This window comes from Sciurus carolinensis, chromosome 7 (assembly GCF_902686445.1).
Source record: "Sciurus carolinensis chromosome 7, mSciCar1.2, whole genome shotgun sequence".
Lineage (NCBI taxonomy): Eukaryota > Metazoa > Chordata > Mammalia > Rodentia > Sciuridae > Sciurus > Sciurus carolinensis.
The window spans coordinates 102,131,142-102,153,888 of record NC_062219.1 but is presented as its reverse complement, the minus strand read 5'-3'; the positions used below and the strand labels follow the sequence as shown (position 1 = coordinate 102,153,888).

The following is a 22,747-nucleotide window of genomic DNA, read 5'->3' as shown; positions in this document are numbered from 1 at the left end:
TAATGTCTTTGCCAGAAGATGCAGTGATCGGTGATTCTGCTGTTCTGTCCCTGGGTTCTTTGAGCAAATGGGAAGAGCAGGGGAAGAAATTGTGATTGGCAGGGAAAGGCTTGGTAGGCTCAGGGCTGGGGAATGCCTTTTCAGGGGTAGCAGACCATGGCATCTGGTGAGCTTTGCTTAAGCTTCTGCTGTTTCTACCTTAAAAAAGGAAGGTGAAGGTGGCTGCAGGTGTCTTGGCTGGGGGCTTCACCTCTCTCCAGGGCAGAGGCAGTGTACCACCTGCTGAGGGGGGGCCAGCAGGGCTGCTGGTCTCTCTCTTCCCACCTTGTCCTGTGCCTCTCCAGTCATCCTGCTGCACTTTGTCCTCTCCTTCCCTTCTCCTTCCCTCGTCTTAGAGGCACTATTCTTTTCTTCAGTCTGTTTTCCTAGGAAAGTACTCTTCCCCCCTTTTTTAAAGGAAATTACTTTCTCTCTTCTTCATCTTCATTTTGACACTATTCTTTTTACCTATCCTTACCTCTTTTTTTCCTTCTTGGTTTCCTTTTCTCCTTTTTATTTATTTGTTTTTATTTATTTATTTATTTTGGTGCTGGGGATTGAGCCCAGGATATCAGGAATGCTAAGTGGTCTACCACTGAGCTACATTCCCAGGCCTTTTAAAACAATTTTTATTTTGAGACAGAGTCCCTCCAGGCTGGTCTTGAACTTGGGATCCTCCTGTTCAGTCTTCAGAGCAGCTAGGATCACAGGCGTGTGCCACTGCATGTGGCACTTTTCTTTTTTAAGTAAAATAAGTAGTTCACTTTAGATGAAAAAAGAGCAGGAGAGGATTGAGGACTCAGACTTGGTGGGAGAGCCCAGCGAACTCCTTCCTCAGGTTGTTCACATAGCCATCCTTTGGCAGGTATGGAGCAAGTTACCAAATCTTTCTGCCCTAGTTAGTGGTTTAAGGTTTACAAATACTGAAAACAATGACATTCACCCCCGATTCCATTAGAGTGTTGAAGACCTTCACGTGGGCCTGGCCTGCTTCCCGCAGGGCTCTGCTTCCCACACCAAGCCTGCTCACTCATCCCTGTGGAGCCCCCTTATCCCCTGGCCTCTTTGCACCTCTACTTGGGGTTCTGATTTCCTGCCCCAGCACTTCAGGACTTTGATCAAAGCCACCATCCCAGTGTGGTTCTCAAAAGTGTAGGCAAGGCAGGGATGAGTTTTAAGGGTACAAATTCTCACTTACTTGAGTTGAAGAGCATCCGTTTCCTCTTTACCAGATAATTTGCCTGTTCCCACGTCTCTGCCTTTCATTTCATCTCTTTGAAACATACTGTCATTTCAACAAAAATTCAGAGTACCTCATTTCACTTTCCCCAAGTGATCATTACAAATATCTGATATTCAGGAAGAACTATTGCTTTTCTTGCTGGATATCCTATAAGTTCTTGTTAATATTTCTTTTTCTCTGAGCTATGTTAAAAGTGTGGTAAATTAATAATATCAATGTTATTTTAACAGACCTTACCTAAGAGCATTGGAAAACTTAAGAAGTTGAGCAACTTGAATGCAGACAGAAATAAATTAGTCTCTTTACCAAAAGAGGTATGTGCTTTTAGAGAAATAATACAATAATTATAAAGAAATAATAATGACTCACAAAGGATTGAAAATGTCAAAGATATTTTTTAATGTTTAAAAGACTTAAGTGGTACTTTTTAGTGTGAGCATAAAGCTGAAAGGCGTGTACTATATCCAAGAATGAACACCAGTAAAGAGGGTTGGATTTTGAAAGGGAGCGAGATGGACATTTTTGGTTTGACATATAGAGAATGGTGACACCCTTGACAGAAATATGTGATTGGAATTCAGCAAGAGGAAGTGGATGACTTTGGGTTTGACTGTAAATTTTAAATTTAATATGAAATAAAACTGTTCCATAACCACTGGGATTATAAAAATGGGTCTTGATATTTCTGGGCAAAAAGTTGCACTGAACCATGTACCTGTCTGGGATGAGAGTGAATGAACTCTTCACAAAGGTGTACATGCAGAGGTGGGTGAGGGGACATCTAATGCCAGGTTTCTAGAACTTTCCACCCTCCATCCCTCCCTCATCAGTGCTGTAAGCAGAAGAAGAGAGACAATCACCATCCATTGTGGAGAATAGCTGTGTGGAATTGGAGGCATCTGAATTCTATCTAGGGAGGTGGAAATGCAGGTAATGAGGAAGGAGGACATGGTAGAGCAAACCAGGAGGTATCTGGCCTCTTTGAGAATCCTTGCTTTTCCATTGGGAACTAGGAGAGTTTGATTGGAAAAGGGTAACACTGAGCTTGATTTTTCTATTAGCTTCATAGGCTAAAACCAAGTTTAAGTCACCTTCCCTCTTTCCCACCAAAGTATGGTTGGTGAGAGTCCCCATTTGCTGGGTTATTTCCTTATATGACACCATAACTTGCCAGGAGCAGTTTTCTTCGTCTTTCTCTGTTTTGACTCTTTCCAACATCTGTCTTGGAATAATTTCAAAGGTACCATACAATCAGCTAGAACCTGAGGGCCACTTAGAACCCCTTTCTTGGGGCTGCTTCTGAGGATATCTAAACTTTGCTTGGGTTCTTCTTTCCTTTCCTCAATTTGGTTTTCTGCCCAATTGCCCAGTCTTCTCCTGGGTAAGATGACCAAATGGAAGCAGAGGATATTAATCATTAATGTGGCACATATGTAGTATGACATCCTTATTATGAGTACTGGGATCTAAATTAAACTGTCACCAGCAGAAAGACTTAAGTCTGTATCTCAGCTAAACTGGAACACAACTGAGAGTCTGCAAATCACAATATTTTGGTTCCAGTCTCTAAGCAATAAACCAAAACACAGCTGATGTTCTGAACATTAATTTTACTCTTGCTGAATAGCACTTGTATATGGGGAATAGACTAGACACACAGACACATAGAGGAGTAGGAAAGATCAGTTACTCCCTTCCTTGGTGTCTTGCACTGTCAAGCCTGTTATCTCCTTGGATCCTCACACAGCTTTTTAAGTCATGATGATGTATATCCTCATTTTGCAGATGAGGAAGCTGAGGCCAGTGGCTCTTTTTCCTAGAGCTCACAAAGCTAGGATGTGGTAGAACCAGGTTCCAGAGATGAGCCTCCCAGTTGCCAGTTCACTGCTCTTTGGTTGGAAAAACAGGCAGTCAGGTAGTTGAGATTCCACCTAGCCTTTTCATCCATGTGATCTGGAGGTAGGTCATTTTCCATTCAGGAAAGAAAGGCCACATTACCTTTAGTTTGGACGTTGTAAAAAGTTAATACCGTGAAGGAGTATTTTCAAGGCAAATGCTAAAGAGAGCACTGTTAAAAGTTTAATGTTAATTGCTGGTAAGTTTTACCACCACCCCCAGCTTCTCTGGACCTCCTTTGGACTCTTTCTTTCATAGCTACACATTCTATACAAGAACTTTAGAAAGTGGTTATTATAAACTATTACCATCATTTTGGCATGAGTCCTCTTTTCATTTTAAAAGAATGTAACTGACACTGTTCCTGCTTACAAGGTTATACCTCGTACATGCTGTGTCCACTTAAATTTAATAGAATAGCTTTTCATGATATGAAAAGTGAAAATATTATAAAAATATTTCTAGGTTTAAAGCCATATAGCTATCACATTTTGTCTATTCTGAGAAATTATGATTGGTCTTCTGGCACATAGAGTTTTATACAGGAATAAAGTCTATGTTTTCCTTCAGCCACCCAATAAAGCAGAAAACATTTTGATTTTTAGTAACAGGCTCTTTTCCAGTGCATCTTCAGTCCTACTTACCCACACTGAGCTCCCAGAGTAGAAAACACATTGAACACGTGTCTCCAATTGTGCTGTGGGTCAGTTTGGTAGCCCAGCAGGAGTGGTTTGCATGCTTGTCTCTGACCATCAGGGTCAAGTGACCAAACCACCAAGTGCCTCCTGACCTTGCCTGGCGTCATGTTGACCTGGACAGCGCCCTCCTGTCATGAGTCTCTGTGCAGCGTGATAGGCCTGTGACTGTGTGTGTGCGCGCTTGTGTGCGTGTGCCAGCTCTGCCTCCATGCTTGATATCATTTGATCAAATCCTGCATTTTCCTGACCAGGTTCTTTTCTTAAATTTATTACTTTCCCTTGAACTATTAAATTGCATACATGACAAATCTAAACAGAAATGCTTAGATGTATGTACCCAGAATTCACAGCTGTGTTAATCAGCATTGATTTAGTGTGCTATGTAGTTCTTCCTAGATTTTGTCTTTTTGAATTTTAATTTGATAGTATTTTATATTGTCAGTTTTATGGCACATCTCCTTAGTCTGCAGCAGCATTTATTTGCCTTTATTTTCCCCAAATGATATAGGGGAAAATGTTTGTACTGTGTGGGTCACAATAATAGACTTTGTTTGTGTTTTGTGCTGTTATTTGTAGTAAACATTTGCAAATCAATGAATGTCTCTTGTTTTCTTAATTGTTAGCTGCTTGGAAATTTAGAAAAGTCAGGTAAACTTGTTACCTTGTAAGTATTCTTCAGACCATAGCTGCATCTTTAACTTCCATTTTGCTTCTTAAATGCATGAAGATTCAAATTGGCTGACTGCTTTGTGTGTTCTTCATTGTAAAACATTGGATATACACTCAACTTTTTTTTTTTTTTAAATGACTGCATGGCTTGGAACTGTACATTATTATGTGTTTTTCAAATTTGTTCAAATTATTCTCTCTCAAAAGAATGCTTTTCTGTGAATTACACTTTAAGTTATTCAGAAATTCTGAAAGGCATCACTCACACCTCATTTGCCTTCACTAAGTTGTAGCTTGTTGTCACGACTCTGTCTCTGTCGGAAAGGCTAGATGTGCTTCATTTGCTCCCTGTGGCATGCTTCTGAGTTCTTAAGCCACTTACTTGTATCTTATTTCTCATCTTGTTGCTTAAGTATATATGCTTCTGGGAAAGGGAGATTCCTGTAAACACTCCTGTTTTTGATGGAAGAGTTAAGGCAAAGAACCTGCGTAGTGTGAGATTCACAGATAGGCAGGGAGTTGGTATGTGTGTGATCGTGGATATGAAGAATGAGAGCAGTGACTTCATAATATTCCCTAGCCCTGTCTTACCTTTAAACAGCCCAAACCACTCAAAATTTCTGACTTGAAGAAATTGAGTATATACACAATTTAGAGTCCAGTTTTGTCTCCACGGAGTCAGAATGAAGTGACCCCAACTACACTACATGTATTCATTCAGTCATTCAGTCAAATGAGACAAGATAGAACTTGAAGATCATTCATAGAAGCTTTTATTTATTTATTTTTTTTTTCATAAATCAGGAGCGCTATAATTTTCCATAAATATTATTCTGATATTCTGAAGTATCTGTGGTGATAAAGTATTTATTTGTGCATAGCTTTCTTCCTTGTTATTACACTTTAACATTATCTTAGTGTCAGTTTGCATTGTATTCTGAATGAGTTATTGATAAAAGATGATATTAAACCTAATGTTAGAATAAAATGTAGTTGACCTCCAAATTTCAAGATGGAGAAGGCCTTCCTAAACTTAAAAGAGGAAACAAGTCATAAAAGAAACAGTTGGTGGATTTGTCTATCTGAAAGTTAGATTTCTGATTTCTGAGTACAGCCTAAGGGTAGGAAGACATTTACCACATCTCAAATGAGAAGTTTTCTCTTAACTCTTAGAAATTCCTTCACACTTTGAGAAAAAGATGTACCCACTATAGAAAAATAGACAAAACCACAGCCAAATAAATGATTCACAGAAGAAAAAATAGAAATGGTTCCTAATGTGAACCAGTTTCAACCTCATCAGTATTCACAAAAATATTAAAACATTTTAACCTATCAAACTGTTGAGATTAAAAAAAGCCCAAATGTTTGCAAATGTGCATATTATCATGTAAATATAAATCATTAAGTCTCTTAGGAAGAGATTTGGTAATATTAAAAACTTTAAAAATATACATAACTTATTTGCAATTCTACTTTTAGAAATTTATCCAAAGATAATATCCAGGGGTATACCCTAAGAATGACACATGAGAACATCTGTCACCTTTCACATAGGAACAGTCCATGCACCATACCAAGCATGTGCAGTACAACGCACAAAGGCCAGGCACTGTGCTAAGTGTACACAGAGGTAGGTAACCTGTGCTAGGTTTTGTGTCAGGTGCTTTCATGCTTGTCTGATTTTCACAACAGTTCCGTGAAGTGCAGGTAAATCATATCAACATCCAACAGATTGTGGAAACTAAAAATGAGAGAGGTTAATGACTTACTGAAGATCACACAGCAAAGAAGTGGCAGAACTGACTAGCAACATTAAACATGGGTGATGTGTTAAGTAATCTGTGATACATCTGTAGAAGGAAATAATCATCAGTGAAAATCCTGTTACAAACATAATGACATAGGAAAATATTCTTGGTGGCATATATGCTAAAGATCATGGTGTTAGTCCTTATTTTGTTAATCTGTATGTATATAATTGCAAATGAATGGCAAGAATACTAAAAGAGTACACCACAGAATGTTAGTGCTGATTTTCCCTTTATGGTAGGATTTGAGTTATTTTGCTTGATTGTGCTTTTCCTATGGATATATGTTTTTTATTTTTCAGCCAGCACAAGTTCCTTTATAGTAATCAGTAAAAAGAGGGCCATAGTGATTAGTGAATATTTTAATGTCAGTGACCCAATAATTCAGGGAATCCCAAAGTCACATGGTTTCTAAAATATTTATGAAGTTAGGAAACATTTGAATAATATACCACAGATGGTGATAGGACTAAAAAAATAGGCATCATTTTATTTCTATTCAACTGGTATTTTGCTTTTTGTTAAGTTTTTCTTTTTGCCAAAGAAAAATGTAGGTTCAAATCTGTAACAAATATTCAAAGGAAGATACTAAGAAAAAAATGGTAACTCCTTTACAGGAAGGGTAGGCATTTGCAAAGTGAAATGTAAGCAAAAGTGACTACAGGTTTTGAATTGAATCGCTCTCATTACCTCCTCCTGGGCACTGTGACCTGGGGTCAGGTAACACTTAGTGGAAGCTGATCCTGTGAAGCTTCACTCAGGGGTTCACTGATCTGACCCTGAGATCAGTGCCAGACAGTTAAGGACAGTATCATTTTGAGTTAACAGAGGCACAAAACAGCTGAACAGCCGCATTCTGTAATCTTCAGAGAATCCAAGTCCAACCCCTTGTATTCTGGGAAGGTGCTATTATGTGGTTTAAGGGAAGTTTAAAAATACCAACTGCCTACATAACTGGTAATAAGTTATTTAAATAGTGACTCTGCTTCCCAGAATTCCTAAGTGATATGGACATTGTATCCTGATGACCACCATGGAACCTTCAAATGCTGCCTTCTGAATCCAAAAGAGAAAGTAAAAACATCTATGAATGGTATCTAATACAGTGCTCCACATCTTCACTGATATTCATACAAAACGTCACTGAGATGCACTGTCAGACAGTTTTTAAAGGTGGTCTCCTGTAGGGTGAGCTCAGCATAGGGATGGCCAAAATCAGCACAGTCCCAGAACAGAGTAGCCACCAACTGCTGATTGGCCTCATCATGTCATGGATCTGCCACTTTCACTTTTTGGAAAAACAATAGCTACCACATTTATTTGGCAGCAGCAGTAGACTAGGTATTATGATAGGCACAAAATTACACATGTGGTTTAATTTAATTTGCTTCTTATTGTTACTTTTGGTGAAAATAATATATCAAAAACCACAAACTTAAGACTGAGCCTGAATCCTGACCCTTGCCTGTTGACCTTAAAGCATCTGCCTGCTCCGTTGCACTGTATCCCCCTCTGACTTCTGTAATGAGCTTTATCTTTTATGAGTTAGGGTTTCAACTGCTTAATGATCTTTTCTGTTTTTCTTTCTCTTGTTTTGTTACTGGAGATCCAACCTAGGGTTGCTCTACCATTGAACTACATCCCTAACCCTTTTTATTTTTTATTTTGAGGCAGGGTCTCACTAAGTTGTTTAGTGCCTGGCTAAGTTGCTGAGGCTGGCCTTGAACTTGCAATCCTCCTGCCTCAGTTAATAATCTTTTCTAAAAATCAAAGTTTTGTGCCATCCCTGCCTGACTGAGTTGGAAAAAACAGCTCTGTGTGAATGTTTGCCTGGGACAGCATGTGCTTTTTAGGAGTTATTAGGGCATCCAAGCTCACTCTGAAACAACATATGCTCTTTGTTGGAATTGTTTCCCAAACACCTGAGACAATGGAGATCAGGAGTCACACTGCCTGCTTTGACAGCCCAGAGGACCTGAGAGGTGCTTGAACACAATTGCTTTCCACACTTTGATATCCCAAATGGGTGGGAAAGGAAAGGAGGGCACGGAGAATGAGACTACGAACACTCCACTGGAAGTTAATACTATTTTTCCTCAGATATTAGCATGTCCTGAACTTTTAGAGCCCTCTCTGGCCCACTTTAATGAATTAATGTTTTTACTATGCAGCATATATGCAACATGATACAAATTGAAAATATGCACATATTGCAGCTGTAGGGCCCCAGACCAGATGTCTTGCAGGTGATTGAGACAGGGATGAAACACCCATCCCAGAATCACTGCAGCCTCACTGTCCCCTGGGATGATCACATGCATAACTGATATTATCTGCATTGCCACCCTTGGATAAATAAAGTCTGTCTCTTCAAAGCTAGGCAAGTATGACTGGCTGAAGGTATCTCCAGTCGCAGCTGAGTGCTCACCTGGAAGACCTTCCTCCACTCAGGCCCACATAGCACATGGACCTCATGCAGATGCCCTTACAATGGGTGGGGGAGGGGACAGGCTCCCTGTGGGAACCATGGGTATCCCTTCCCACAAGATCTTTGTCAGTACTATCTAAATTTATCAGGGAGAATCTGATAATATCAGTCCTCAAAAGAATCAGGGTTTGAATTCTTTCCTTCCATGATATTCCTAGACCTCTCGTAAAACTGATGATTTCCTTGCTCAAAGGACTAAAGAAATGCTAAGCCACATGAAAGATCCAGTTGTCTGTCTCTTCTAGGATACTATTATTGGGGCTCTGTATTTATTAAACTTAAGAGAGCCTACTGTTGTGGTTCTTACTAGAACAAATAAGAGTTTCATTATCTTTATTCCTACACGGAGAAACAGATAACCTAAGTAATAGTCCTTCACAAGCAAGTAAATTTTTAAACAATTAAATGGAAAAATTTGGTAGGTATACAGGTTACACATGGCCATAGATAGGAGGGGTATTATACTTGTCAAGCAGCCGATTATATACAAACGTATATAAATTAAACAAGAATTTAATCACATGATCTTAAGAATCTTCAGGAGGTATTTTGTCCTGCCAGCATGTTATACAATAATTAGGAAGGAAACGTAGAGAGCAGTTTATCATATTGTAGACCAGAGGTTTCTAGAAAGACTTTCTGGAGGGATTAGAGGATAGTGAGCTAATTCTGGATGATTGGTAAGATTTAAAAAGACAAAAAAAATTTCTACAAAAAAAGTTAGGATAAAAAAATAAAAGGTATATTTTAGAGTACCGTGAATAAACCAGGTTTTCCAGGATGAAAAATATGAATATTTGGATACTGAGAAAAAAAGGGAATAATCTCATAACATTTTCTATTTGGTGAGTGCTTTCCATGTGCTTAGAGACAAAAGTTAGTCCTTAGTGTATTTAATGCTTATTTATACTTTTTACATCCATTGTGGTTAACTACTATGATTAAATAAATTATTTTGAAATATTTATATTAACACTTAAGGGAAGAAATGAAAACATACATAGGGTAACAGTGTACTAAATTTATAAATATGCACTCTGCTTTTTAGAGTATTACATATACATATTAAACACACATACAAATAGAGAAGGGCACAAGATATATTCAGGTATCACCAGGGATTCAAGTCTCTTGCTCCTTCTCCAGTGGGAGGCCCTGGAATAGTATTTTTCCATGTGTGGGAGAGACATCAATAGGTTCCTTCATAAGCCTTTTCTAGTGATCACTCTTAGGATGGCGAATACCAGAAGAATGTAGTACTTTATGGAGTCCTGCAGAATGTTGTGTCTGGAATAGAGTTATTTTTTCACCCCCTTGGTCCAGTTTTTCTGACTATAAAACCACAACCCATTGGCTGAAGGGAATCATTGAACTCCATTCATGCTGTGTTGTGAAGACCAGACTCTATATAAAGTTCAGTTACCTTCAAATTGCTTACTTAAAAAGAGAGAAAGAAAGAATATTATGTGGATGAAGATATTGGCTTATATGCTTTATCAGCAGATCATAGCTGAGAAGATGAATGTGTGTATTGCCAATTTTACTTTTTGCTAAAATATTGTTGGTTTTATGCTCCTCAAGGGAAAGAGAATTGACCAAATTGATTTGTGAATGATCAAAAGTTATTAATAGAGGTATGGTAGAAATTAATGTATAATCCATAAGACCTCCCCAAACCCCTGCTTTTTTTCTTAAACTAGGGAATTGAGAACCTTGAAGTCAACATAGTGGGCAGGTCTTGAACTGTATACGTGTATGTATCAGTATCATCTCTGGACTCACTTTTGAAACTAGAATTGTTGAACTCCTATATTACAAATAATATTTGTCTGGACTTATGTAGTTTGGTTCATACATTTAGCAGATGCATTTGGATTATTATCAGTAGTGGAAAATAACTTCCTTTTTCCAGAGTGAAGTTTTTTAACCAGTAGAGTTTATTTTCTCAATTTAATGCAGAACATGTATGTTTAAGGTTTTGTATAATTTAAATGAATCACATTTGGTCATCAATGAGGCTTACAATTATGTGGTATTTCCATGCTGTTTAATAAACAAGATACCATGCCCCCATGCCCCTCCACAAAATTGAAAAAACTGTGTGTTTTCTTCCCCACTGTAGATTGGCGGGTGCTGCAACCTCACTGTGTTTTGCGTGCGTGACAATAAACTAACTCGAATACCTGCAGAGGTGTCACAGGCGACAGAGCTCCATGTCCTAGATGTGGCAGGAAACAGGTGAGCAGGTCTTAGTTTGCATTGCTCGAGAGGAGAAAGCGTGCATACACCCAGTCTTGACCATGTTTGCTGTGTCTTATAGAATATTGTACTGTTGAGTTGAATGGTCCAGGCTCCAGCAAGCTCTTAAAATGGGGACTGGAGTAATTGAGTTAGGTAGAGTAGAGAAGGTTGGGGATAACCTGAGTATGGTGTATTTTAAAGTTTAAGTGGACATTTCCACAGAAATGCTTCCTAGGACAACAGTACAGTAATGTAATAAGAGTGCTGGCCTGACAAGGGAGCATTTAGGATTTTCTCTCCTGTTGTGTAGAACTAGCTTTTGTGAGCCCAATGGGCTCAGTTTCCTCATTTGCAAAAAAAAAAAAAAGAAAGCTCAAATCATTTTTAGTTTTTATTGTTATTGTCATTATTGTCTTGGAGACAGGATCCCACCATGTTGGTCAGGCTGGTCTCAGAACTCTAGGGCTCAGGCCATCTTCCTGCCTCAGACACCTGAGTGGCTGGGACCACAGGGATGTGCCACTACATCTGACCAAATTCATTTTTAACCAGGATTCTGAACTATGCTTTGCTAGTGACTCTGAACACTCTGAAATTGTAAATATAATTGTGTTTGCAGAGAAAATTTTGTGGTAAGAGGATTCACAGCTAAAGTCAGAATGTCTCAATGCTTCATAATCCAAAAAAAAAAAAAAAAGTCTTATCATCCCTGAGGTTACAGCAGCACTATTTCTCAAGTTCTGGCTCCCTTACCAGTTACTGGAACATGTTCCTTACCTTTATAGAATGTAACTTTGTTTCAGCCATTCTGAGCTAATTTCAGCTCCTCCCAATGTCTTATGTACTTTCTTCCACTTGAGCCTACACAAGCCATTCTTGAATCTGAGGCCCTCTTCTCTATCTCCCTACCTTTGGTCTTCATCACCAAGCTTCCTTTCTCTAGGAAGCCCTCCCTTGAATCTGCATTCGGAAAGTTTCTTATAGTAGTCTTTACAGCACTCTGTGACCATTGCCTGTTTACATGGTGAAACACTCTGAGACCTGAAGTAACCTCAAGGTAGATACTGTGCTTTCTGTGTCATTGTGTCACTTATCTCTTCACAGTGCCTGGCACATAGTAGATGCCTGATAAGAACTGATGACTAAGTGAAAATGCCAATAGTTTTGTATAGTGAATAACCTGGCACTGTAGAATGTCTAATGTCATGGGTTCCATTACCAAAAGGAATTTAAAAATCGCTTTTGAATGTGATATGGTTAGATAGGACAAAATGTGTTTGTTGAGGGAGAGCTGGTCGGTGATTTTACGTAAGGTAAAGTCTAACAGTGTATAGAGTGTTTAGGGGACTGTCTCCTAAGTGCTGAATTGCTGACCACTCAGGTCAGGTGCAAGTCACCATTTTTCATTCTTGCTAATGGGTCGTGGACATCAGGGCTAAATAAACTGGAATCTGGAGGTGAGTTATGGCCTCAGAGAATGCTCGCCTTTTTAAAGTAAAGGTTAATGCTTTCAGGACATCTTGATAGATTCTTCAGACCATTAAGTGGTTGCTAGAAGCTCAAGATTAGTTTCCGCTGAATGTTGAGCCTTTGGAGCAGATCCATTCTGTCCTGACCTCTCACCTCCAGCAGGAGAAACTCAGTGACTCAAACATTCCCTAGCTTTTGCCACGTGAGTTTGCATTGTTCATTCTTGAGCAGAAGGATGGATCAGATGCCTCATTTCTAAAAACTGTTTTTCACATGAGTGGAGGCCTCATTCTCCAGTTCTCAGAAGAAAGGAAAGTTAAATTTTTATAATGCTTGGGCTGGGGTGGAGAAATCCAATTAAAAAGTTGAGTAACATAGTTGTCATCTGAGTCAGTTAAGTGTGACATTTAGTCCATGCACAGATAGGTTCATAACCAAAATTTAAGCCTATTAAAATATTTAATCACTACTTTTATAAAAGTATCAGTATTGAAACTAATTAAAAAAACAAAAAAAAACCTTTCCAGAATGAAAGGCTGCCACATCAACCCTGTGGCTTCCAGAAACATCACACTACAGGAAATCATACCAAATACAATGTAAGTTTTTGCCTCTTCTTTCAAGCATATAAAACTAACACATGCCAGCAGGGAAACTACATGCTAGTTTGCAGAAACTCTTTTATAGGTCTGATAGGACTACTTACAGCAAGGATGACTCTGAAGTACTCTTGAGAACTGTATTAGTCAGCTTTTCATCACTGTGGCCAAAATATCAGACACGAACAACTTAAAGGAGGAAAAATTTGTTTTGGTTCACAATTTCAGAGGTTTCAACCCATGGTCAGCTGATTCCATTGCTTTGAGATGGCGGTGAAGCAGAACTTCATGGTGGAAGGGCTTGGTGGAAGAAAGCTGTTCACCTCATGACAGCCAGGAGGGAAGGAAAGAGAGAAAGAAAGGGACAAGAGAAAAGATATAGTCTTCAAAGGCACCACTAAGGGTCCACTCCTTCAACTGCAGTTTCTCCCACCTCCCAATAATGCCATTGTTTTAATGCACTGATTCATTAAATAATGCAAACTATTTTAATGCACCAGTGAGATTGGAGCCCTCATGACCCAGTCACTTCCCAAAAGCCCCACCTCTGAACATTGCTGCATTGGCACCAAGCTGTTAACACATGAGCCTTTGGGAAACATTCTAGATCCAAACCATAAAGAACTAAATATCAAACTTTCTGTGACAGTAAGGAGTCAGAGGTCTGGTATCACCAGCTAACCTTAACTTTTAAACCCTCTCCATAGGAGTATCCACCAAGTATACAAAATTGGGTATTTGTGGATCTTCCTTACAATGTTGGTAGTATCAAATACTAGTAATAGGGGCTATCAATGGGGAAATTGTTCATACCTTTGAGTGTCGTGCCGTATATATGTTAACTAAAACAGTAATTAAAATATTAAAAGATAATACAACAGTCTAACCATACTCTGGAATGTTAAGGAACAAAACATGAGAGATTTCTACACAAAGTGACATGATGCTGAGTGAAAAATGATACATAGCACTCTCATTTTATTTTCTTGTTTCCTCAAACAAAACCTTATCTCTGCAGTGTACCAGAATGTTAATAGTAGTTTCCCTTGAGGAAGGATGGAGTCTTGAGGGCACAGGTGGCTTTCCTTTTAGAGATTCTGGTATCATTTGAATATTTTCAATGATTAGGTTCTCAAATGTTTTTGAAAACTTCGCTTAAAACTCAAATATTCAGCAGGCATGGTGGCCTGTAATTCTAGTGGCTCTGGAGGTGGAGGCAGGAGAATTACAAGTTCAAAGCCAGCCTCAGCAAAAGCAAGGCACTAAGCAACTCAGTGAGACCCTATCTCTAAATAAAATAGAAAATGGGACTGGGGATGTGGCTCAGTGGTTGAGTGTCCCTGAGTTCAATTCCTGGCACCTCCCTCTCCCCCCAAAAAAAAAAGAAAAAAAAATTCTTGAAAGGAGTAAAAAACAGATGAAACATTAAATCCTAAGAAGTGCTCAACTATAGGTTACTGTTGTATTAATCTGAAGTCTGTGCTTAGTTATTAACTGAGCTTGAGCAAGCATTTGCTGTGGTAGTTCTGGGGCATGGAAGGTCACTGCAGGTTGGACTGGTCACTGATATACCTGGAGACAAGAGGCTCAGAGTTTGGTTATTCATTTGCTTTGGTCCTTGTAGCACTGATGTAAATAGTAACCACAGGCTTTTTATTTCTGGGGGATGTGATCCTAAATAGAACATAGAGATGTGTACAAATGGAGCTGTGGTTTCTTGTGTTGATTCTATTCATTCTATAGTGTATAGAAAGTACTGAACTTAACCAAAAATGTATTTTTAACTTCTCTGAAAACCTGGGTGTATTTTTTATCTATTTTCTGATTCGTAGCTGGGATGGTTCACCTAAGAGAAACAAAGGAGTGTGTGTCTTTTCTCCCCAGGCCACAGTGAGTCACTGCAAAGAGAGCCTGTGTGCAGACTGCAGGGACCGGGCCTGTTTTGCTCTCACATTATGGGCAACATTCGTATCCGCAAGAGGGTTGAGAACAAGCTTGTATGTGTTGTGCACTTGGTGAGCAGCATATCAAAGCTGGCACTTGGATTATTTGTGAGAAAACTGGTGTTTTAGACAACTCATTAATCTGAGTTGAAATGTGATTATAAGATCTGTTGTTGCCGAGTCTAGTAATTTATTTTAGCTTTTATCATCGGGTTTGTCGTCCTTTGAAGCCGTTGTTAGAGATGCTCCTTTTACGTCTTACTTATACCTTTGCTTCAGCGTTCAGCTGGGAAACCAGTTATTAGTCTGAGGCATTACGATGACCCTGTTTGAGTATCTGTGTTTCATGCCAGCTTACAAGCCTTGATTTTCTTTTTCCTTCTGTTGTCATGATTAAGAAAGATAAAGATGCTGACTAGAATCTTTTTTGCCCAAGACTTGAAACTTTCAGCATTTTAGAAGATATTAGCTTAACTCCTATTTTAGAAGAAATAGGGGAAATTTCTTAAAAGAAACTATCCTTTTATTCCATAAAATGAAAGAGTCCGATGTCCTTTATGCTTTCAAAATACATAATGAATATTCTTAAAAATAAAAATCCCTGTCACAACCCCTGGCAAATACATGTCTTTCACTTCCTTGCATTTGAATGTATGCATAACAGCCTTCGGGTGGAAGAAGAAATAATTTTTGTGTAAGCACAAGAGATTTCACTTTCTGTCCCACTTGAGGAACAAATACTTCTGAGTTAGGAGCAGTGAGCTGGGAATCTCCTTGGCCTCCAATTCTCTGGGACATCCTCACTGTACTGGGTGGAGTCTAGGATTGAAAAATACTTATTTCTCAACCAGTGTGGCCCTTATTAATGAAATACTGTAGTATTCAATAAATAGTCTTTTCCAGGGCACTTCACATATGCAGTCTCAGTGTTATTGTATCTTACGTGGGAGTGTAACCTCCCTTTTGAACCTTGCTCCCTTTTAAGTTCCAAGGGCACTGTACTTAGCTCTGTACCCTGTACCCGCTTGTGGGGTGGACTAGCCTTTACCTCACCCATTAATAAGAAAAAGAAAATATTTTCTTATATCTATCAGCTAATGCTTTAGAAATGTTTTGCAAAGCATGGTATTATAAAAAGTTTGTTAATGTATCTGTTAATATTCTCTATGCAGTGACTTTTTTAAAATTTCATTTATTAAAGTAACATAACCAGTTTGTGCCTACCTTTCACTCAGATTTGTTTTATAATCTCTACATAGTTATAATGTATTTCTCAAAAGTTTTGTTAGTTCAAGATGGTATAACTGTCCGATAATGTGATATTAATTTATTAGTAAGATAGAGATAAATTTCCCATGTATGTTAGAGATAGCTGTATATCTCTCTTATAAATTCCCTTCTGTGAATTTATAATTCACATATTTAGTAACATGGAGTCATCCTTAGAGTGAAAACATCTGATAAAGTATGACCTTAAATTTCTTAAACTTTACATTCCTGGTATTCATAGAGGTTTGGTTATTTTCACGAACTGTTTGATGAATGTGAAGCTTTGGTTTTCACTAAAACACATTTCCACCCTTGGTACAGTTGACATTTTGGCCAGATAAGTGTTTGTTTTGAGGTCCTCCCTGTGCATTATAGGATGTTTATAGTCTCCCTGTCCTCTAAGTAGAAGATACCATTAGCATCAGTCATGACAACAAAGATGTCTCTAGATATTGCCAGATGTCTGCTGGGGCAAAATCATCCCTGGCTGAGGCCCAGTGCATGCAGTAAAACAGGTTTTTTTTGCAAGTACCAAGTACTGTGATTTCTGGTCATAGTCTTTATCTAATAAATTGGACTAGTTTCTACCAATTTGTGCAAACATCAGTAGAAAACCAGTCTTTAGGTGTCACGTTTTAAAGTGCTTTCATAGGAACCACCCCATTTGAAACAACAACAGTCCAGCATACATATTAATTATCACCTAGGAGTCCAGGAAGTGGCAGTGTCTAGAAACTAGAAGATACAAGCTTAAAATGGAATATGTGAAATAATCTCCCTAGAGGAAGCAAATGGAGTCAGAGAAAAATGATTTTCAATCTTGATTTTAGCTGCAACTTAAACACTGCAGCAGCTCCTTCCTCTCACGCTGACTTGCCAGGTGCTCCTACCTCATATCAGCCCTGTCAGTGAGGACCCTGGCCATTGGAGGTAGTAGAACTACTGCTTCAAGGTCCTTCCAGTTATGCTTTTTTTTTTTTTTTTCTCTCTCTCTCTAAATTATAAGAGAAGTTAAAATTTATCTTGTGATTTCCTCATGTTTTGCCCTGTGGCCTGGAATTCCTCATGAGAGAGCTGGTGTCAGTGAAGGGAAGTGTGGTACCCTTCTAAAGAATCGCCTTGTGAAGAGCAAGTCTAGTATCTTACGGACACCATCTTATTACACTTGGAACCCAATTTCAGGAAACTCTTTTTTATTTTCTTCCCATTTTATTGATGAGGGCTGGTTTACTGACAAAGTTCAAGATTGTGATATCTCCTTTGGTTTGGTACCAGGTTGTTGCATCTGCCTTTATCACTGACTACCTTGAAGTTGAAGGCCCTGTGGTTATCTGACAACCAGTCCCAGCCTCTGCTCACGTTCCAGACAGACACAGACCACAGCACAGGAGAGAAGATTTTAACCTGTGTCTTACTTCCACAGCTGCCTTCCGAACCTCCTTGCCAAGGTGAACTTAGGGACAGTGTCCGTATGGCTGCCAGAGTGAGTTGAGCTGGGGTCTCTGCATAAGGCCTCCCATCATCACGTGTGATTGTGTTTTGTCTGATCTGCTCTGAAAGCAGCCAGCCTGGGCGAGGTCATTGTGGGGCTCCTCTGGGAAGGTTCCCCTATATCCTGTACTCACACCTGTTTCTCATGTCTGAAATTACGTAAGCAGCCTTTGGTTTTTGAATTATAGTTAAGGCTGAAAAAATAATACTCCAAAACAGGGTAGCAGGCTCTTAAAATCCAAACTGATAGTTTGGAAGATTAGCACCTAATACCACTGGCATACTGTCCTTAAACCATTGAGATACTTCGAGTCATTGTATCTTTGTGTATAAATTGTGTGGTTTTAAAAAAATAGTCACATTAATCTAAATGCTATATTAAATCCTTTGTGAGAACTGGGTCTGATAGAACTGGAGTACCATGGGAGCATCAGAGTTCCCACGCAGGGTATTCCCAAAACCACCTTTTGAGTTCCAGCTGTGGTAGGTGAGCTTTTAAGACCCTAGGAGAAAAAATGTGGTAGAATGTCACTAAGGAAAGTACCAGGATCCAACACATACAGCCACATCACTGTCAGAGAAATTTGAAGTTATTGTGTCAAAGAGAATTGTGAGAAAGGACTCTTGAAGTGATGAACATTTTATAATGAAATAGTAAACATATTCATTCATATTCATTTAGCAGATGTTTTATATGATCTCAGAAAGAATTATACATCATTAAAAGAAAGGGACAGCCCTTCCCAGTACCTTTGTGTTGTTTTATTTTTGCTATTATTTTTGTTTTTCAATAACAACAACAACAACAAAAAGCAACAACAAACACTTGGAAGTTGAGACAGTGGTTGCCCTTCTTTTGTCATATCCCTGGTTCTCCATGTGGATATTGCCCAGTCAGCCACAGAATTGCAACCTAGCCCTTGCCTGTCCCAGAGCCAGCGTTCCCTGCTGATGTGATCTTTGTCACTACAGAGAATCTACCCCGCTGTGGTGCCCTGGAGAGCTTGGTCAGCGACGTCTCCGAGGAAGCCTGGAACAAGCGTGCAGTAAACAGGGTCAGCGCAATTCGGTTTTTGGAGGATGAAAAAGATGAAGACGACAATGAAACGGTATGGGAAAGGAGGTTCTTTGCCTTCATTAAAATTCAAAATTCCAAGGTTGAGAGTGGCACCGAACTAGCATTTTCTTTGTTTTCATGCAAAGATTTTTGTCTTAAGCATTTAGGATTTTTTTTTAGAAAATAAAACTAGGCACTTCTAGGTACAAAATGTAAATGAGGCAATTGAAGCTTTGGGTTTTGTTTTGTTGTTGTTTGAATAGTTTATGGTGCATTTTTTTTTTCTTTGTGATAGTTTTTTTCTTCTCCCCATCTTCATATTTTCCTCAAAATGGGGGATTTTTCCTCCTTTTTTGTGAATGGAGTTTCTTCCTCTCTCCCAGGTTGTGGCTATGCTGCGGTGTCTTAGTACCAGACTTCCCTTCCTCCTTCATATAACTAGGCCACCTAGCCCTCATGTACACTACTCGTGATCATAGTTGGACTACTTAACGAGTTGTCATTCAGTAATTAGGAATCCATGTGAAAGAACTGCTCACCCCTTCTTTCACTCATACTTGAAAATGTCTCTCAGATATCCAGCATCTCTGGGAGTCTGCAATAGCTCTTGACATCTTCCTACCAGTTGACTTTGGCTTTTTAAACTCCTTGTACTAATTAAGATTTTCATAATCAGTGCTTAGAGGGAGTACCTGCAGCCCCCAAAACAAAGGGCAGTTTTTAAATTCTTGCCTATAGTACTTGTTTTTCCAGCTGTCACCAGATAGGATTTGGGGCATTTACAGTAGTGGAGAGCAAAATGAGAATTAGGGATGACCCTACAACTTCAGCATCAGTGTCTCATTAATGCTGACCACAAGACTTGTTAAAGTGTGATTATTTCACCAGGTATTTCATTGTCTAAGTAATGCTCTTCCATTATTTTGTTAACCTAGCATGTCTCCTGAAACTCCAGGTCCAGCCATTTAATGATATAAATCCTGTTTTATGAGCAGAGGGAATCTAACATTAAATAATACAAAATTTTAAAAATCGTCCATACCCTGTTACTTAACTTCCAGTGCTATGGTCTTTATTAGGAGAATGTGAACTTTTACCAGTGGGTCATATAAATAGCACACTCAGAAGCATAGTAAGAAATGAAATTCTTTTCTCTTGCTTCCTTCTTTTCCAACGCCCATGCCTCAAGGGTTGAAGGAAGCCAGAACACTTTGAGTGTAAATAGAACATTAAAGTGACTTTAATTTAGGACTTTTGAATTTATTCCTTTATTTTTTCTTCCTCTACACCCCATAATTATATCTTAAATTTTTAAATTTTTCTCTGTAGAAACTTGTTTTTATTTTATACTCATCTCATTTTAAGTGTTTTTATTCTACAGGTAATCCTTTTATCGAGAATAGGTAAATCACATGACAGCATTTCATCTTCCATTAGCTATCAGTGAACAGTTGATAATGCACAAAACTCTGAAGAAAGCTTTTCCACCCACACTAGTTCATACTTTCTAGAATTGTTAAGATTTGTATTGGAATGCTAACACCTTGAAGCTGCATATTTTGAAAATGTCATGGAATAAAACCAAAATTCTTACTCCACTGTTTTTAGAGAACACTCCTAAGGCGAGCCACTCCACACCCAGGGGAGTTAAAGAACATGAAAAAGACAGTAGAGAATTTACGGAATGATATGAATGCTGCTAAAGGACTGGATTCAAACAAAAACGAGGTCAATCACGCCGTCGACCGAGTGACCACTTCTGTGTAGCATTCGCTTGCAGATCTTACCTCCCGTGTCTTCCCCTGCTGTCGAGGTGTTCCTGTCTGCTTCTGAGGAGCCGTGTCTTCACCAGCACCTGCTGTCACCTGCCGCCTCCTGTGGCCAGGGTCTGGGATGCTGCTCCCGCCCAGGAAGTGCCTTACTCCTTCCTCAACCCAACATTGCCCAGCTGTCTCCTGGCCTGGTGTTTTGTTTTGTTTTTTAAATTTCAGTCGTTTGTAATAGTAGAATACACTACTGTAAACATCTGGCCTTTGTTTTTTCTCTTATGTGTGGAAGAGGTAGAGCAGGAAGGGGAATTTTTATCCTCTTCCTTTCCATACAGCGCTGGGACCTTTTGAACCCAAGTTCTCTTGAACCTACTGATGAGAGCTAGTTTTATGTCTGGGGGAAAAAAATTGATACTTTTTTAAAACTTTTTTGGCAGCTCAGATGGTGTAAATTTAAAAAATTTTGTATAGGTATTTCATAACAAAAAGTATGTATTTCTTTTTTGTTATTTTATCCTGAAGACGGTACATATTTTAGTATTTGTGCAGAAGACAAACCGATCCTAAAGTATTTGTTTTTATTTGTACCATCCACTTGTGCCTTACTGTTCCCTACGTCATGTCAAACCAATTGTAAACAATGGCGTCCTCAAGCAGTGAGATGAGAATAGGAATGTGGTACTTTAAAACAGTGTTGCATTTTAATCAGTAATCTACCTGGTGGATTTGTTTTTAACCAAAAAGATGAATTATCAATGGTTAGTAAATTGTATCGGTTGATTTTTTTTTTGAAAATATGAACCAAAGGATTAAACTGCTAATATTTTTGTTTCTTACACTTTAACTTTTTACCAGTCTTTTCGAATGAGTGCAGCATCAGACTACTCCAAAGGTGTGTGCCATTTGGATAACAGAGCAGAAAAGCACAAAAAGAGAAAACCAGTTCAGAAATTCAGTGGATAAACAAATTATGTACTGCAAAAGAAAGTATGATTCTTATTGAAGAAGCTTTAAAAGTTTTATATCCAGATATAAGACCACAATAAAATTACTATTACCGTAATAGAAATGTCACTATCTTTATAAGTGCAATTTAATTTGTAAATAGAGTTTAAATCAAAGTCTAACAAAATACTGATTCAAGATTTAATTTTAAATCTGCTAATTTAAGGGGTATGGGGTATATACTTTGGTGTATTTCTGTTCATCTCTTTTTTGTATGCTGTGATAAAAGAAAATTGAAAAGTGCCAGTCACTGTGTTGTGTCTGGGAAAATCATGTGGGTTTTATTTGGGGGGGGGGGGTGTTGGGATGGGGGTGGGGGGAATTTCTCCATGAAATAAACTCATCTGGACATTGACCATATAGCTTTTAAAGTTAATTGCTCCTTCCTGTGTTCGAATGATAGCAGGTAGTTCTTTGACAGTGCACTCCCATCCTTTAATATGTAAATTTCCAGTTTTGAGTAGCTTCTCATGGGAACCACATTCACATGTCCTCACTCCATGCAGGCCAGAGCCCAGGACTACCCTCAGTGCTGGCTTATAATTTTGGATTGTAGCTGTCTGCCCAATGGGATTACTTGAAAACCTGTTTTTAAACAACCATATATAATACATTCTTCTACATTTACTCTGGGTTCGCTTAGCGTTTTAGGTTGTATATATTTTAAAAACTATTTATTGACCTGAAAGTACATGGTATTTCAGTGGCTTTTGGCTAGTTGCTTTTGTACTTTGCTCCCTAATCCATGGGAATCCATTTTTTCCCCTCCATTTTAAGTTTTCGGCATGCTGTATTTTTGTCTAAACCTATAAAGACAATGCCTCTAACACATGGGCCAATGATAGATAAGCAAATTGATTTTATTTAAGGACCTGTTGTTTCATGCTTTTATGCTGGGAGAGCTGTAATGCTCTTTAACTTCATATGCTAAAACCAACTTCAGCTTCACAATGGAATCAGCACCAACCAAACAATCCCAACTTGAGAACCTACCAAACATTTTTCAAGAAGGGAAAGTGAATTATGTGACAGCATACCTTTCCCTTGAGAGGCTGTGTC

General features: G+C 38.7%; 1 protein-coding gene across 1 annotated transcript in view; it reads left to right on the top strand.

Moving 5' to 3' along the window:
* Lrrc1 (leucine rich repeat containing 1) overlaps positions 1-21,934 on the top strand; it is a 125,846-nt gene extending 103,912 nt beyond the window's left edge. Inside the window, exons 10-14 of the mRNA XM_047558733.1 lie at positions 1,513-1,596; positions 10,967-11,082; positions 17,642-17,814; positions 18,830-18,966; positions 20,523-21,934. Of these exons, the coding sequence (XP_047414689.1) occupies positions 1,513-1,596; positions 10,967-11,082; positions 17,642-17,814; positions 18,830-18,966; positions 20,523-20,681 (669 nt within the window). The 3' untranslated portion in view covers positions 20,682-21,934. The remainder of the gene's footprint in view (positions 1-1,512; positions 1,597-10,966; positions 11,083-17,641; positions 17,815-18,829; positions 18,967-20,522) is intronic.
* Positions 21,935-22,747: the final 813 nt, after the last annotated feature.